Raw genomic sequence first — 16552 nt, forward strand, 5'->3', positions numbered from 1 at the left:
CGGAGTAGAGGATCTTGATTCTTGCTTTGATCTTCATTCGTTCTTGAGATTTGATCTTGAATTGATGAAGTTTTTGTGAGTTTTTGTGGTTTTGATCCAAGAAAATTGAGAGAGAATTGAGAGAAAGTGTTTTTGATCTTTTGGGTGAAATTGAAGTTATGAGAGTTCTCAATTTGTGAAGAGCAAAATGTTTATATAATGTCAACACGAAATGTCCAAATTGCCCTCGGTGCGTCTTATTTTGCCTCGTTTTTAAGGAAACTCGGTTCGGCTCTGAGTTCCGGAACGAAACCAATGCCATTGCGAAGATGACCAAATTCGTGACTTGTCGCCGCGAGAATCACCTCAATCCGATAATCGATGAAGAAAATACGCCCGTTTGAATGACGAGAAACGTCGATCCATCTGGCGCGACCGTGCGAAATTTTGTGAGTACCGCTCAAAGAACTCGATAAAACCCTATCTTCGGCTCAAAATCTGAACAGGCATGTGTGACGAAGAATCGAAGCTAACGAAATTTCTGAGATAATGCCGCCGGAATGGACTTCATACGATAAAAATCGAAGAAGTTATGAATTTTCGAACTCGGCGCGACATACTCGGAAACACACTTTTTACCGAAACAACACGACGATCCTTAAAATTCTGGGAATTCTCCATGCATAATTGGCCTTCGGTCCGAACATATGAAATCTTGGTAATGATGCCACGGAGCTCCAGTTAAAATTTCAAGCGAATCCGACGAGCGGATTGTGAGATACGAATTTTCTGAGATCCGAAACCCTACATTCAGCACTATTTTTCACTGCGAAACCGCAAGTAATTTGTAAATTTGACGACCTTCCTCAAAGAATTAGCTTCTGAGCCGAATACGAAAGTTGTAGATATCGTCGAAACAGCGAAGACGGCGCGGGAACTTAGCTCATATCACCTTCCAAATAGTATTTGTGAATTTTCTCGTACTTTCACCGTTTAAACCATTTTTTCACACTTTACTCTCTTAAACCCATGAAAACTCTTTATTATTTTTCTTCCATTTTTGAATGACGAAATAAACGTCATTATTAACTTATAGCTCAAATAAAGAGGGCAAATTTTGGGGTGCAACAGATCCTCGGACGACGTGGTAGTCCATGATGGCTTCGATGCTTCGAATGTGGTCGTCAGGATCTGTAGTTCCATCGTATAGGTCCAAGGTCGGTGGCTTTTCTATTCCTCTTGGGAGATGAGCTCTTTGGATGTCTTCGGACAAGGGACTGCGGAAGTATTCCTCGTCACTTGGACCTGGTGAGGTCGAGTGTCTCTTTCGCCGGGGTTTTACTTGTGTTTATCCAGAAGCTTTGCGATTGTCTTCGGGAGGAGAACGCTCGCGGTTCTTCACCACAGTCTTTGCGGGGCCCCGGTGATCTTGTTCGAGAGAAAGGCTTATAGCTTCTGCCACCTCAGGTTTCTGGTTCCTCCTGCTCTTTCGTGGGGGAGAGCGGGAGTAGGATCTTTGGCGACGGGACCTCTTGGGCGGAGAGTGCGAAGACGAGGGTGACCGGCGGCGACGCCTCCTAGGCGGGGAGCGAGAGGATGAAGGGGAACGTGATCGATAGTGTCTCCGAAGGGGAGATCGTGATCGTCGCTTCCTTTCCAGCATGTCAATCCAATCACTTTGTTGCTGGATGAGGCGGTTGGTCTGCTTGAGGGTATCGAGCAAGAGGACAGCTGTGGACTCAGCGTCCTCGGGGACGTCGACTTCCTCTTGGTCGTCTTCGTATTGGGTCCTTCGCCTCTGGGAGGTATGAGTGAAAGAGGAGGCAGGTTTCCCGTCTCTAGAGTCAGCTTCGTTGTTTTGGGCTTGAGTCTGCTCGGTCCTGTTATGGACTTGACACTGCTCGTTCCTGTTGTGGGTTTGAGACTGCTCATTCCTGTTGTTTTGAGCTTGCTCGTCCCTGTTGTTTTGAGCCTGAGTCTGCTCGTTCTTGGGGGCTTGGGAGATCTCGTGCCTTGCTCTCCCATGCCCGTCAGCAGCGGGGTGTTGTCCTTCACGCCAGTGTCGATTCTGCCCGTCAGCTGAGGTAGCGTTGATGAGAGGATCGAGATGGAAAGGATCAGGATTTCGGTTATTGTTGTTGTTTCCGGCCATGATGATCGCAAGATGAGTTAGCTTTGATCTTTGTTTGTTAAATAAGGGGAAGCTTGTTTCCCACAGACGGCGCCACTGATCGTACCTGATCAGAAGGATCGTCAAGGCCTGCTCGGAAGTTGGATCTTTGTGAAGTGAGAAGGGGGGTGTACCTGCAAGGTACTCCGATGCCAAAGTAGCAAGTACGAGCTAAAGGTTAGAAGAGATTGAATACCTGACCCTCTAGTGAAAGAGGGTATTTATAGCCCCCAGCACTGGACCATGATCTCGCTATTGGGCTGGATTTCCAGGCCCAACTAGGAGACTGCCAGGTTTCATGGGCAGAAAAACCGGAGGTGCGTGAGTGCCCTCTGTCCTGGTTAACCGCTCCGAAGTTTAAGGGAGACGCAGTCTTTTAGGGACCACGTAGACTCCGCATTATTCGGGGGTTGGAAGTAAAGGAACCCCACGAGGAGAAGGGGTCCTCGGTGGGGAAGACGCTCGCGGGGAGTGCGTGTGCCGAGCACCAGGCAGCTTGCAGGGAGCGCTTGTGCTAGGCATGGTGTAGACGAGCACTTGGTTGCTCTTTACGGGACATGGAGTGGTATGGGCCCCCAAGGTTAAGTGGGCCGAAAGTAGATTGGGCCGAATCTTGGCCCAGTCCAGAACAGATCCTAATCAGTTCTGTAATATATGTAAAATATGCCGTCAATTTTTTGCTGAAAAAATATTAATAAATAGTAGCACTTAAATATGATTTTATGGAAAGGAAATTAAAAAAAAGAAAAGGTAAATCATTAAAACTCACATAATGAACAACAATAAAATATTTAATCTATAATATAATATACATAATATATTATATTCTTCATCAATTACAAGATTGAAGATGCATGCAAATTCTTAGGTGAGAAGACAGAGTTAAAGAGTGAGTGTTATATAGAAAGTGGTTTATATCGAAGGAGATGAGAGGCACAGAATTTTGGTGGGTTTGACAACTTTTGCTTTTGCGCCTTTTCTAGTTAGCAGATGCTGTGTAGAAACCAGAAAAAAGAAAAAAAAAGAAAAGAAAGAGGAAGGTGTTGCTTTAGTATCCCGTCAAGAATGGAGAAAAAGGTGGCACTTCTGTGTTTATAGTTTTGTTTTTATTTTCATAGAGAATGAATGTTTTTGCTTTTTCTTTAGCTTTTTTTTTTAACTTTTGCTTTTGCTTTAGCTTTAGCTTTTACTTGTTTTCATTTTAGCCGATTTCCATAACATGCACCAAAGTTTTATATACACAATTGAGCGCAAACATAAAAAAAATAGGGTTTTGGTGCATGTTTTAAAACAATTGTTTTCCATCAGTTGCAGTGTTATATTTAAATTATTTTAATCATTTTTATATAAGTTTTTTTAATTTTTTTCACTTATTATTATTCAAAATATAATTTTTTTCACTTATGATTATTTAATATTTATTCCAAACATATTATGTTTATAAGTAATTAAAAATATTAAATTTTTAAGTATCTCAAAACTTTTTTTTTTTGAAAGCAAGAGATATATTGAAAGGAGAACTAAGGGTTCTCCAACCCATGTACAAAATACACGACACAAAGCCAACAAAAACAATATTACAACCAATTACAATTACGACATAAAAGACAATGGATCTTTGTAAAAATCTTAAAAACAACAATTGAAATGAGTAATATTGCCATGTGAAGACCACCTCCAAACCAAAAACTTAATGCTACAAACCATATTATTTATATTCCACACTTCATTCCTAAAACAAAACCCATTCCTAGTCAACCAAATTATCCAAGTTGTGGCTAACCAAAACACCCCCAATTTGCCGCTTTTAATCTTTTTCCTTCAGCCTAAAGAATGCCATTTCACAAAAAAGAAGCACATTCTTCCTCCTCCCAACCCGGAAAACCCACCCACGAAGCAATATCTTTCCAAACCAACTTAATCACAATGCATTTAGAAAACAAATGATCTGCCTCTTCCACATGAGCATCACAAAAAATACAATTTAAATTAGTATGTGTAATAGCAATACCTCTATACACCAATAAATCTTTAGTAGGTAACCTATTCAAAAAGAGCCTCCAACCAAACGCTTTTATCTTATACGGCACTTCCGTTTTCCAAATCAAATTGAATGCCTCATCACCCTTAATCGGAGGACCGTAAGGGATACGCCTAGAAGCATACAAACCGTAACAAGAAGCAATCAAATAACCTTTCTCCAAATCCAACAACCAAACCGCAAAATCCTTCGAATTGTTTAAACTACCAAAAGAATCCAAATTAGCCTTTAACACCGATAAGGAATTAACAAAAACCGCATCCCTTCCCATAACCGAAATACCAAGATCCCCCCATTTCCAACACCCATTATTCCACTCACCCATAACCGCTACCGAAACTTTTTTCAAAGAAGAAGCCAAAAAAAGATCCGGAAAAGCCTCCTTTAAAATACAATTATTCAACCAACAAGACTCCCAAAACGGAGTATTAAAACCATTTCCAACAATGAAATTGCAATTCGAAACAATGGGATCAATATCTAAAGGATTGGAAGACACAATACTAACCTTTAGAATATCTCTCCACCAAAAAGAAGAAGAAGCAAGCTTGAAGGAATCTCCATCACAAATAATTTGCAAGCAAAATCACCATATCGGGCCTTTAACACATCTAGCCATAAAGACTTATGACCTTGAGCTATCCTCCACCTCCATTTGTTCAAAAGAGCCAAATTAAAATCGGCGATATTTTTTATCCCTAAACCACCTTTATCAAGAGGAAGAGTCACCCCTTTCCATCCAACCCAATGAATAATCCGTTTATCCTCCCCACATCCCCAAAGAAAATTGCTTTGAATTGCCATTACCGCTTTAACAACTCTAGCCGGCATCTTGTAAAAGGACATAGTAAAGATAAATAAAGAACTCAAAATAGACTTCAAAAGGGTTATCCTACCTCCTAGATTAAGAAATCTATTCTTCCAACCGGATAATTTCTTTTTCATTTTCTCCACTAAAGGAGTCCATGTCGCCTCCTTCCGCGGGTTGCTACCAATAGGGATACCAAGAAACAAAAAGTTGCTATTTTCAACTTTATAAGAAAGATAATAAGCCGCGGCTTCCAAAAAAAGAGGAGACACATTAATTCCAATCAACTTACTTTTGTGGAAGTTAATACCAAGACCCGAAACAAGTTCAAAAGATCTCAAAACAATCTTTAAAGCCTTAACATGTTTCCAAGAGCCATTTCCGACTAACAAATTCTCGTCCGCAAATTGAAGAATGTCCACCTCACACCTTCTTTTAATATCAAAAGACTCAAATTCCCCAATCTCTTTAGACTTTCTAACAAGTCCCGTGAGAGCCTCCGTCACCAAAACAAAAAGAAAAGGAGACAACGGGTCACCTTGCCTTAATCCTCTATAAACTCCAAATTCCTTTGTTGGACTACTGTTAACCATCACCGACATATTGCTCTTGAAAACCAATAATTCCATCCATTTCCTCCATTTAACTCCAAACCCCATTTTGACCAAAAGAAACCGAAGAAAGTTCCAAGAGACTTTACCGTATGCCTTCTCGAAGTCCACTTTAAAAAGAAGACAAGAACCTCCCTCCTTTCTCGCGTAATCAACCACCTCATTAGCCACTATAACTCCATCAAGCAATTGTCTACCCGGAACAAAGGCGCTTTGAAAATGAGAAACAATAGAATTCAACACTTTTTTCAATCTTCCCGCCAACAATTTAGCCACCACTTTATACATGCACCCCACCAAGAAAATCGGCCTATAGTCATCCAAACATAAAGGATTTGAACCCTTCGGAATCAAAGCTAAAAAGGAAGAAGTAATAACCTTAGCCAATTCGCCTCCCTTGAAGACGTGTTCAAAATACCTCAAAAAGTCCCTTCGCAAAATATGCCAACATTTTTTAATAAAGAGAAAGGAGTACCCATCCGGACCCGGGCTCTTAGTACCGCCACAACAACTAATAGCCTCCAAAATTTCCTCCTCTTGAAAATCTCTCTCAAGCCACACTCTCTCCTCCTCACTAATTCTATCAAAAATAATCCCTTCAAGACTAGAATTGCCCTCATCCACACTTCCAAATTTGCTAGAAAAATGATGAACAACTTCCTCCTTAATCCCATCCACCGAATCCAACACGCCTCTATTAGAATTGATAGGTCCAAGATAACCAAAACCAAAAGAGGAACACACCGGAAGCAGACCGAGTAAGCAAAACAAAGAACCAGGAAAAACCAAGCGAACAAAAGCGCAGCAAAACAGGAAAAGCGGTGAAAACCTAAACCCCAAAACTCCACTAAACACCTCCTCAACAAGGTCCCTAACCCTAAGATTAGGAATTTAAACCGAAATTGAGAAGATGGTGAGTCCTGAGATTATCGCTTCCACCGGAAATCCAGAGAAACCACTAGTACCGCCTCCACCTCCGTGCCGGGAGATTGACGGTGTTCATCATTCTATCGCCAGAGCGTTTTCTATTTTACTTAACTTTATATATATATATATATATATATATATATATATATATATATATATATATATATATATATATATATATATATATATATATATCAAAACATTTGACCACAATATAATTCATATTAAAAAATCACAATAATTCACAAGTTTATTAGCTTTAATATACGATTCAAAGATTTATAATACACTTATCAAATTATTATTTGATATTTCTAAAAGTAATTATATTATAATATGAATAATATATCATTGTTGTTGTAGTCGTTATTTTCATTAAAAAAAATCAAAACAGTAAAATCTAAAGAAAAAAAAAACAAAACCTAAACCATTAATATTATTATAAAAATGAAGTAAGGTCGTTATGTAATTTTTCTTGCATGAATTATATAAAGAAGTTAATATTAAAAAAACCGTTAATATTATTTTGTTTTGTTTTAGTAATGTGAAAAGATTTTATTTACTTCTTTTTTAAAATACTCATTCTCAATCAAACACCAAGCTTCTAACAAATTCTTTTATCATTCTCACTTAAAAGCAAATCAAGATAACATGAGAATAAAATATGGCAAGGAAAAATTAGCCGCACAACACTTCGTCGAAGGCCAATTAATAAATAAAGAGTCATAAATAATAAAAAATAATAGTTAGAAATTAATAAAATAATCAATTAAATAATAATTACATAATTATAGTAAAATTACTATTAATAGCAAGTTTTAAAATGGCAAGACTTTTAAAAAAATGACATTTGACAAACTTGCCAAAGAACTCATTTTGCTTTATTATATATTATATAATTCTTACAATTTATATCAATTAATTCATTTTATTTCTTATTTAATATTTTAATCTATGCAACTGCGGGAAGCAAATTACACCCTCGAAAACAACCTACCCCGGCTAGCCAGTGCATATGGATGTGGTATGGTTAATAGATGCTAAGAATCAATCAAAATTTATAGATTCAAACTTAAAATCTAAAAAGATATTTATTAAAAATTGAAAATGGTCTCAATCTGGTTTAATTAAAACAGGTATAATTGTATTTAAAAACCAAGTCGTAAATAAGTTGGTTACACAAAGATTATTATTTTTTACCTATTTGATTAATGCGAATCAATTTTGAATAAATATGTAGAAAATAATTTTATATATATCAGCTTAAATAAATATTTAACTATATCTATGGAAATTATAAATCTAATTCCCAAGCGAATTTTATCCCCTAATCAATTACAGCAACAATAAACAAGTGAAATTGATACTATACGTTTTATATTCATATTATCCGAATTAAGCAAATGAATTCAGCATTCATGAATTAAGCAAACATGATTTGACATACACAAGTCAACAATTAAGCAACGTTAAATCGCGAAACAGATCAAGGAACATAAACCAATCGAATTAAATCATTAATATTATGTATGAATTGAATTAAGCATGCAACACATATAGAAGATTATTGAAAGGTAAAAGAATTGGGATTAAAATTATAAAACCTCAAAGATTCGGAGGAATATGAACAATAGATCAACCATTGGACTTATTTCTTCATGAATAATGTCTCAAGCTCTAAGAAAAATAAATTGTGAATAGTGTAATGTGAATAGTGTTTTCGACTGTTGGGATATTAGGGAAAATGAAGACAACCCGTTTACAACTCAACTGGGTCAAAACATAGCCCAACCCAATACAAATGACCCAAAACTAAATATAAAGAAACTATTGCTGCAACTTCAAACGCAATTCTGGAAAATACGCGTTCCAAATATGAATTTGAGTCCAACTCGAGAATTGTAGTTCTTTCTCGTAGGTTTCTGAAGATTACTAGAACGCTTCGATCGGATTCCCGGAGCTCCAATTATGATCTTTTCCGCGCCTACTGTTAAAGCTGAAAATTAAATACGAAAATCAAATAACAATAAAAATAGATTAAAATGTAAAAACATTATAAAATACAAAAATAAGAAAAGAAAATCATGGAAATGTATAAGTACAAACATAGAGAAATGTGCTTCAAAATGTACTGATTAAATTCCCCCAAACTTGAACTTTTGCACTCAGAGTAAAAATTATAAAAGAAATAAAATCAAAACAAAGAAACACACAGCAACATCTACTCATTCTATGCTACAAACTCTTTTTCGGCTAATGTTGCATTAATAGGTACTGGTCGTGCACACTAAGGATATCGTAGGAACACAATTATGCATTTATGCAGTCATAAGCCTCCTGAACATACACACCACTTCGAATCATGTTATTATGCCAAAGCCTAACTTACTCATCCTCCTTTTTACTCTTTTTCATTCTGGCACAATCACATTAAGCCCGTTATTTCCACACACTCATAGTAAGGCTACCAGTTAATGAATCTGATCCTTTTTGCATGAGGTTCTGGTACCTTAGTGGTATACGCCTTTTATTCCCGAATTGTAGTTGCGGGAGATCGGACCGTAATCCGCCCTACAAAGTTCAGCACCAGAAACCTTTGAACCAACTAAAAACGGGTCTTAAAATCATTTTTTTAGGTTCTACAACTGTTGGACTAAGTGACTGGGTCAGGGTCACCAAACTTATAAGGTGCATTTCTTTTCTTTTATTTTTTCAAATAAAACTTGGATTACTCACTTATTTTCATCGGCTTCCTTACATAGAGCATGTGTGAGATGGTGCTGACTACTAAAATAAACTACTCAAGAGTTGTTAAAAGATGAGAATTCAAGGCTATGTCATAATAAGTATTCAAATTAATTTCCATATGCAGGAGACTTACAGTGTTAAGACGATACTGGTCTTGTGAACTTTTCCCTAGTCTCCGCAAGTAACCTCAGATTAATCTATAGCCCAAAACTTAAAAAAAATAAAAACATTTTTTAAGAACAAAAACAAAGGAAACAAAAAACACAAATAACAAAAACAAAGAAAATAAAGAAAATAAATTATTCTCTCCCCCACACTTAAAAAATGCATTGTCCTCAATGAAAGAACATACAAATAAAATAAGAGTGAGAGAAAGGAAAGAACACACCCAAGGGGTTAAGGTGGAATGTAGCTTTCATGTCTGGTGGTTTTGGTGTAGGCTTTTCTGCATTACGAATACATGAAATAGGAAAAAGTAAATAGAAAGTGAACTTGGATATTAGTAAAAAATATGGTGGCTTAGGAGGAATAGTCTGCACATATGGTAAACCTACAATAACAAAAGTATGAAAAATAGAAAGTCCACATTTAGCTTGTGAGTCAGATAAAATAGGTGTAAGAGATGCACAAATGGTGAAAGATAACTCCATGTTAATTGGCTTAATTAGAGTTTCCACAAAAAACAATTCTGCTATGGACAAGGGTTGCTTATGGCAAAAATCCACATTTTTTGTGTCAAATTCAAGAGTTGTTGAATTTACTAGAATTTATGCACAAGTGGTTGTCGGCATCAAACTATCTTCACCTAAAATGGATGCACTGATCTCAAGACAAACATTACAAACACCACATTCACAAGCAAAAATTTCAAGAGAGTTATCTACTTTAAGAGAAGTATATAATTCATCCAAATCATATTTCAAGAAATTTTGTGGCATAATCTCTTTCATGCATTCACTTGAATTTTTGTTTCTTACTATGAGTTCATCATATGAAACAAACATTGTTTTAACGGGCTCACCTAAAAATTCATCAGGACTTGTATCACATCGTGTTAACTCTAATGATGCAACAAGTTGTACATCATCATGAAACATCGTGTTCTCTTGAATTTGATGGACGCTTGAGATTATTTGTTCACCTTAGACTTTTTAACTGAAAACATAGATTGCATATGTTGTTGAAATTGCAAATTATTTTCAGTTATTTGCTTATTATTTTCAGCTATTTGTTTGATAATTTCTTTCAAATATGATTATGTGTCAGCTTTCAATGATGCATTTTGTTGAAATTGTTGATATGGCCAAATAGTCTGCTCTTCAATATATGAGTATTGTCCTTGAAGATCACCTACCATTTGGGCTTCACCACAAAAATTAGTATCTAATAACATAAGACATGCATCATTACCATGAAAATTTAAAGAACAAATATTGCAAATCGCAAGTGGAATATGATTTTGATAGCATGATTGATTTTCTCTTGCTTCCATCAAATTAATAAGAAAAGCCAACTGATCCAATGAGTCTCCCATTTTTTTACACGAAAGAACAAATATGATTAAAAAAAACAAAAGCACGAAATTTAATCTAATGAAGACAAATAAAAATGTTGAGAATTTTTTTGGAATTTTTTGACACTACGAAAACAGTAAAAAAATTAATTAAAAAAATAGAAAAAAGAGAAATTTGGGATTTTTAGGATCGAAATCTTTTAGAATTCTATTCTAAAGGAGTACTGTTCCTCGATTTTTTTCTTCTGATTTTTTGAAAAAATATCGGAGCAAATCGAAACACTAGGTTTCAAAACATATCTAATAGGCTTGAAAACTTACATCTGTCTGTAACTAGTATTGCAACCTTGAAAATCAACAAACACAACAAAAAAGACAAGAAAATGCTAGCAATAACCATATACATATGACTCTAAAATTAGTTAATAACAACAAGAATCCTCGGCAACGACACCAATTTGATCCGCTGTCGCGCGCGGATAAAAGACGAGTACTCCTATTTTGCAAAACGTAGTATATCGACAATGGCTCGAGTCGTATCGCAAACATTCTTATTCTTATTAACTAATTACATTAACGATTAATGGGGGTTTTTGGTTTAGGATTGATTTAATAAAGAAATGCAATTACATGATTCTGAAAAGTGATTAAAAAACAAACTGTTCTACTGTTCGGATTCCCCACTTATCATTGGTAATTATAAATATAATCCCCAAGCAAATTATATCCCCTATTCGATTACAGCAATAATAACAAGCGAAATTGATATTATACAGTTTATATTCCTATTATCCGAATTAAGCAAACAAATTCAGCACTGATGAATTAAGCAAACATGATTTGACATACGCAAGATAACGATAAAGCAACGTTAAATCACAAAACAGATCAAGGAACATAAACTAATTCAATTAAATCAATAATATTATGTATGAATCGAATTAAGCATGCAACATATATAGAATATTATTGAAAGGGAAAAGAAGTGGGATTAAAATTATAAAACCTCAAAGATTTGGTGGAACATGAATAGTAGATCAACCATTGGACTTAGTTCTTCATGATCAACGTCTCAAGCTCTCAGAAAAATAAATTGTGAATAGTGTTTTCAGATGCTAGGATATTAGGGAAATACAAGACAACCCGTTTACAACCCAACTGGGTCAAAACATAACCCAACCCAATACAAATGACCCAAAACTAAATAAAAAAATTATTGCTGCAACTTCAAACGCAATTATCGTAAATATGTGTTCTGAATCTGACTTCGACTCCAACACGGGAAATGTAGCTCTTTCTCTTAGCTTTCTGAAGATAACTAGAATGCGTCGATCGAATTCTCAGAGCTCAAGTTATGATCGTTTTCGCGCATAATGTTTAACCTGAAAATTAAATACGAAAATCAAATAACAATAAAAATAGATTAAAATATAACATATTATAAAATACAAAAAAAAAAAAAGAAGCAAACCATGGTAATGTATAAGTACAAACATAGAGGAATGTGCATTAAAATGCACTGATCAAGCTCAATACTTTTTTTTTTAACAAAAAAGAACTTGAGGCCCAAAGATTTAAAAAAACCTACGCAAACACTATAACACATTTAAGAAATGAGGCTCCAAAATTATCATCAATTAAAATGAATTTCCATTCATTTTAGGGAGATTCAGACAAATGAGAAATTTATTGTAGTTGAAAATAGCGTTACTTAACAAATAGAAGTGGAGGATTTTGTCTTATGAAGAGGTTTTTTGGCGGAGTATTATTACTTCTAAATACGACAATGTGAAGAGGAAAGTGCTCATAGGCAATATATCCGTTGTTGAAAAAGTGATTCAGTTTGGTGGAGGGGCATCCTTTTATCGGATAATTATATTTCCTTGTTGAATCATAATTATATCCGTTGTTGAGAAAAGTAATTCAATTTGGAAACGACTTAGATGTGCCTTTTTGGTAAGGTGTTCTACCCATGTTCATTTCTTATAACAATCAAGATATAGCTAGTTAAGAAAAAATAAGAAGAATATGAAAAGAGTTGTGGAGTAAATGGTAGGAAACGCCTCTATTTAAACTAAAAAAGCATCCAACACTTAGTAGCCAATCGAATTGGCGCCACCAGTATGGTGTTCTACACATGTAATTGATGAGTTGACACCACCACTAAAGTGTTGTACACATGCCCTGAAAAATTGACGCTAGCACTTAATTAGGTTAGTTTGAAAAATATATAAAAAAACATGGGTATGAATTCTATTTGAAAATGTGGATTTATAAATTTATAATAAGATAATGCTACAAATTATTTTTATTAAAAATTTAACAATAATTTAAAAGTATTTATATAATTGTGAATTTCATATTCTTTTTGAAATATTATGTTAAAATTTATTTAACCGTGTGATTAGTTTTTTTAAACACGGTATCCAACTTTAAAACTATTACAACTTTATACTTTAGTAAATATAAAATTCTATGACATATCATCAAACTAAACTCAACTAGCTCTTGCCAAGCTCTATGAAATTCAAGTTATATTCTCACGATTGTTTCTGTCTCATAAAATGAGTATATATGGTTTTTCTTCATATTTGGAAAAATTATGGCAAATATAAGCATATAAATTAATCAATTGATAATTTATATCAAATAAAAAAGGGTAAAAAATAAAAGAAGACTGACACGTGTATGGGGAGTGTGCATAGGTGTCAAGAGAGTAACGAATTCAAGTATGCTTTTACTTTTCCAGTGTATGAGAGTTAATACTCTTTCTCCATTTCATCAAGTCTACCAGAACAAGAAACTAAAACATGGAATGCAATGATGAGGTGGTGAAGATGATAGGTCCATCATCACAGTCACAAACACAACTCACCAATGTTAATGTGTCCGGCGACGGCGAGAAACAATATTGTTTTCCGGAAGAGATAGAGACTTTCTATGTCAAACTCACCGACTTGTTAAACTCCTCTGGACTCACTCTCATGTCAGTGTTTCTGAATACATATTCTTGCCATTTTCTTTACTTCTCTTAACCTAAAAATTGCATGCATGCATCAAACTCATGTCTTTTTTTCCCTTTCGTGCTTTTTTCTTTATATTGACGATTGCGCCGGTAGTCTAATCGCAATCGCATAACTGAAATGGTTTGTTATTGTCTCTCTTTATATGTTTAGTATAAAAAGTCACTCATATATGTTTCAATTCTACTTGACAGTTTAAATGTCCAAGAAACATCCTAGACTTGTTCAAGTTATACTTGGAGGTTGTTAGAACAGGAGGTTATAAACAGGTACTTGTCAAGTTACTTATACAATCACGTTTTAAAACAGTTTGCATTGCAGAACCTTTTTTAACATGATTCTATTTATTTATGTGTTCATTTCTCATAAATGCATGACTTAATATGTCTTGGACGTTCAAATTGTATGGACTGATTCTATTGAATGTTTCTAGGTTGGTAAACAACAGCAGCAATGGGGTGAAGTTGTTTCTGCTTTAAAACTGGAAGGACACAATGCAAAGTTAGCATCTCAAATTAAAAAGCTCTATGCAAATCTTCTATACAAATTTGAGAAAATTTACTTCTACAGGTTCCGTGCAACTCAAACTGCAACTGACGCCACCAAAGGTTAAAATAAAAGACTAATTTCTGCTTATTTTAACTTGTTTCTTTTTTATATTAAATTGAAATAAATGAGGTTCCAACTTCCAACAAATATTTTTTACCAATACAGCATTACATGAAAGGCTTCTACAAGCACCCTCCAATGACAAAGAAAAGAAGAAGTCGCGAGGTGTTCCAAGGGGAGCTAATGGATATCAAATATTCCTCAAGCACGAATGTGCCCGATTAAAAGCTTGTCGTCAGGACATAAATGGCAAAGCAATCCTGCACACGGCTGTTAAAGGATGGAATAATTTGTCAGTTATTATGAATTGAAAGAAAGAGTATCTATCTTCATTAAGGGATAAAGATCTGTTACAAAGTGTTTATATATGCAATAGTGAATGTGCATAATAGCTACTATGTAATGTATATACAAGATCAATGCCCTAACTAACTTCTAACTGTGTAACTAACTTTCAGTTAGGTGGTTACACCCTTGTCACTTGTATCTCCATTATTGCTTGCTTGTGAAGTAACCTCATCTTGTGACACCCTCCCACAAGTTGATGGCTGATAGATATCAAGCATCATTAACTTGGATAGCAGGCTATTGAAAGGTTGAGGCAATAATGGATTAGTGAAGAAGTCTGCAAGCTGATCCTTTGACGTGCATGGCAATGGTTTCATCAATCCATTCAACATATTTTCTCTCACAATGTGGTAGTCTATTTCCAAGTGCTTGGTCCTTTCATGAAACACAGGATTGGCAGCAATGTGTAAAGCATTCTGATTGTCGCAATATAATACTGGCATCCTTTGGCATTCAACACGTAGATCCTTAAGCAAGTATGTAATCCATTGCAACTCACAAGTAGCAGCTGCTAGTGCCCGATATTCTGCCTCACTTGAAGATCTTGAAATAGTTAATTGTTTCTTAGTCCTCCATGAAATAAGTGATCTTCCAAGAAAAAAACACTAACCAGAAATGGATCTTCTAGTGTCTGAACATCCAGTCCAGTCTGCATCTGAGTAGCCTTGCAGAGTTAGCTGAGAATCTCTTGGTAGGAATATACCCCTCCCAGGACATGACTTCAAATATCTTAACACTCTAGTGGCTGCATTGAAATGGTTGATAGAGGGTGCTGACAAAAACTGACTAAGCTGCTGAGTACAAAAGGTTATGTCAGGTCTGGTGACATTAAGATAGAGAAGTCTCCCAACAAGTCTTCTATAAGAGGGAATGTCATGGTATGGACCATTGGAATCTTGATGAATTTTAGAAGATGGATCAGAGGGAGTAGATACAGGCTTAGCAGATAATAAAGTAGAATCCATTAAGAGATCAAGGCAATATTTCCTTTGACAAAGAGAGATTCCAAGCTTTGAGTGAGCTACCTCAATTCTAAGGAAATATTTCAACTGCCCGAGGTCCTTGATTTGGAATTCATGGTGTAACTTCTCCTTGATGCCTTGCATTTCCTGTAAGGAGTTCCCAACTAAAATGACATCATCGACATATACCAACATGATGGTGAATGTATGTTAGGTTTGCTTGATGAACAAGGAAACATCAGTAGTGGCTTGTTGAAAATGATGTTGGATAAGGAAAGTTGTTAACCTCTCATGCCATTTTCTGCTAGCCTGCTTAAGGCCATATAGTGACTTAACAAGTTTGCAAACCTGATTAGGTTTGGTAACTGTAACACCTGGTGGAAGAGTCATATACACATCCTCTTGAAGTTGCCCATGGAGAAATGCATTGTTGACATCCAATTAGTGAAGGTGCCAATTGTTGATGGTTGCAAGAGCAATGACAGTTCTGATTATGGTCATTTTGGCAACAGGTGAATATGTTTCAAAGTAGTCTAGACCTTCAATTTGATTGTATCTCTTAGCAACTAATCTTGCTTTGAACCTCTCAATAGTTCCATCAGGATGGTGTTTGATCTTATAGACCCATCTACCGCCATTTGGTTTGATGTTTGGAGGCAGGTCCACAATAAGCCAAGTACCTGTTTTCTCAAGGGCAGACAATTCCAATTGCATAGCCTTGTTCCAACAATCATACTTGCAGGCCTCATTGTAAGATTTAGGTCCAGTAGTAGATGCGATAGACAGAGAATAATGACAATGAGGCATGGACAT

General features: G+C 35.6%; 2 protein-coding genes across 2 annotated transcripts; both read right to left on the reverse strand.

Moving 5' to 3' along the window:
• Nucleotides 1-1327: 1327 nt before the first annotated feature.
• LOC131619454 (uncharacterized) lies at nucleotides 1328-2131 on the reverse strand. Its single transcript, XM_058890545.1, has one exon. The coding sequence runs from the start codon at nucleotides 2129-2131 to the stop codon at nucleotides 1328-1330; it is 804 nt and encodes a 267-aa protein (XP_058746528.1).
• A 14049-nt stretch (nucleotides 2132-16180) lies between these two features.
• On the reverse strand, nucleotides 16181-16552 carry LOC131619455 (uncharacterized mitochondrial protein AtMg00820-like). The gene has a single exon (XM_058890546.1). The coding sequence runs from the start codon at nucleotides 16550-16552 to the stop codon at nucleotides 16181-16183; it is 372 nt and encodes a 123-aa protein (XP_058746529.1).

The sequence above is a fragment of the Vicia villosa genome, linkage group LG7 (assembly GCF_029867415.1).
Source record: "Vicia villosa cultivar HV-30 ecotype Madison, WI linkage group LG7, Vvil1.0, whole genome shotgun sequence".
In the NCBI taxonomy this organism is placed as follows: domain Eukaryota; kingdom Viridiplantae; phylum Streptophyta; class Magnoliopsida; order Fabales; family Fabaceae; genus Vicia; species Vicia villosa.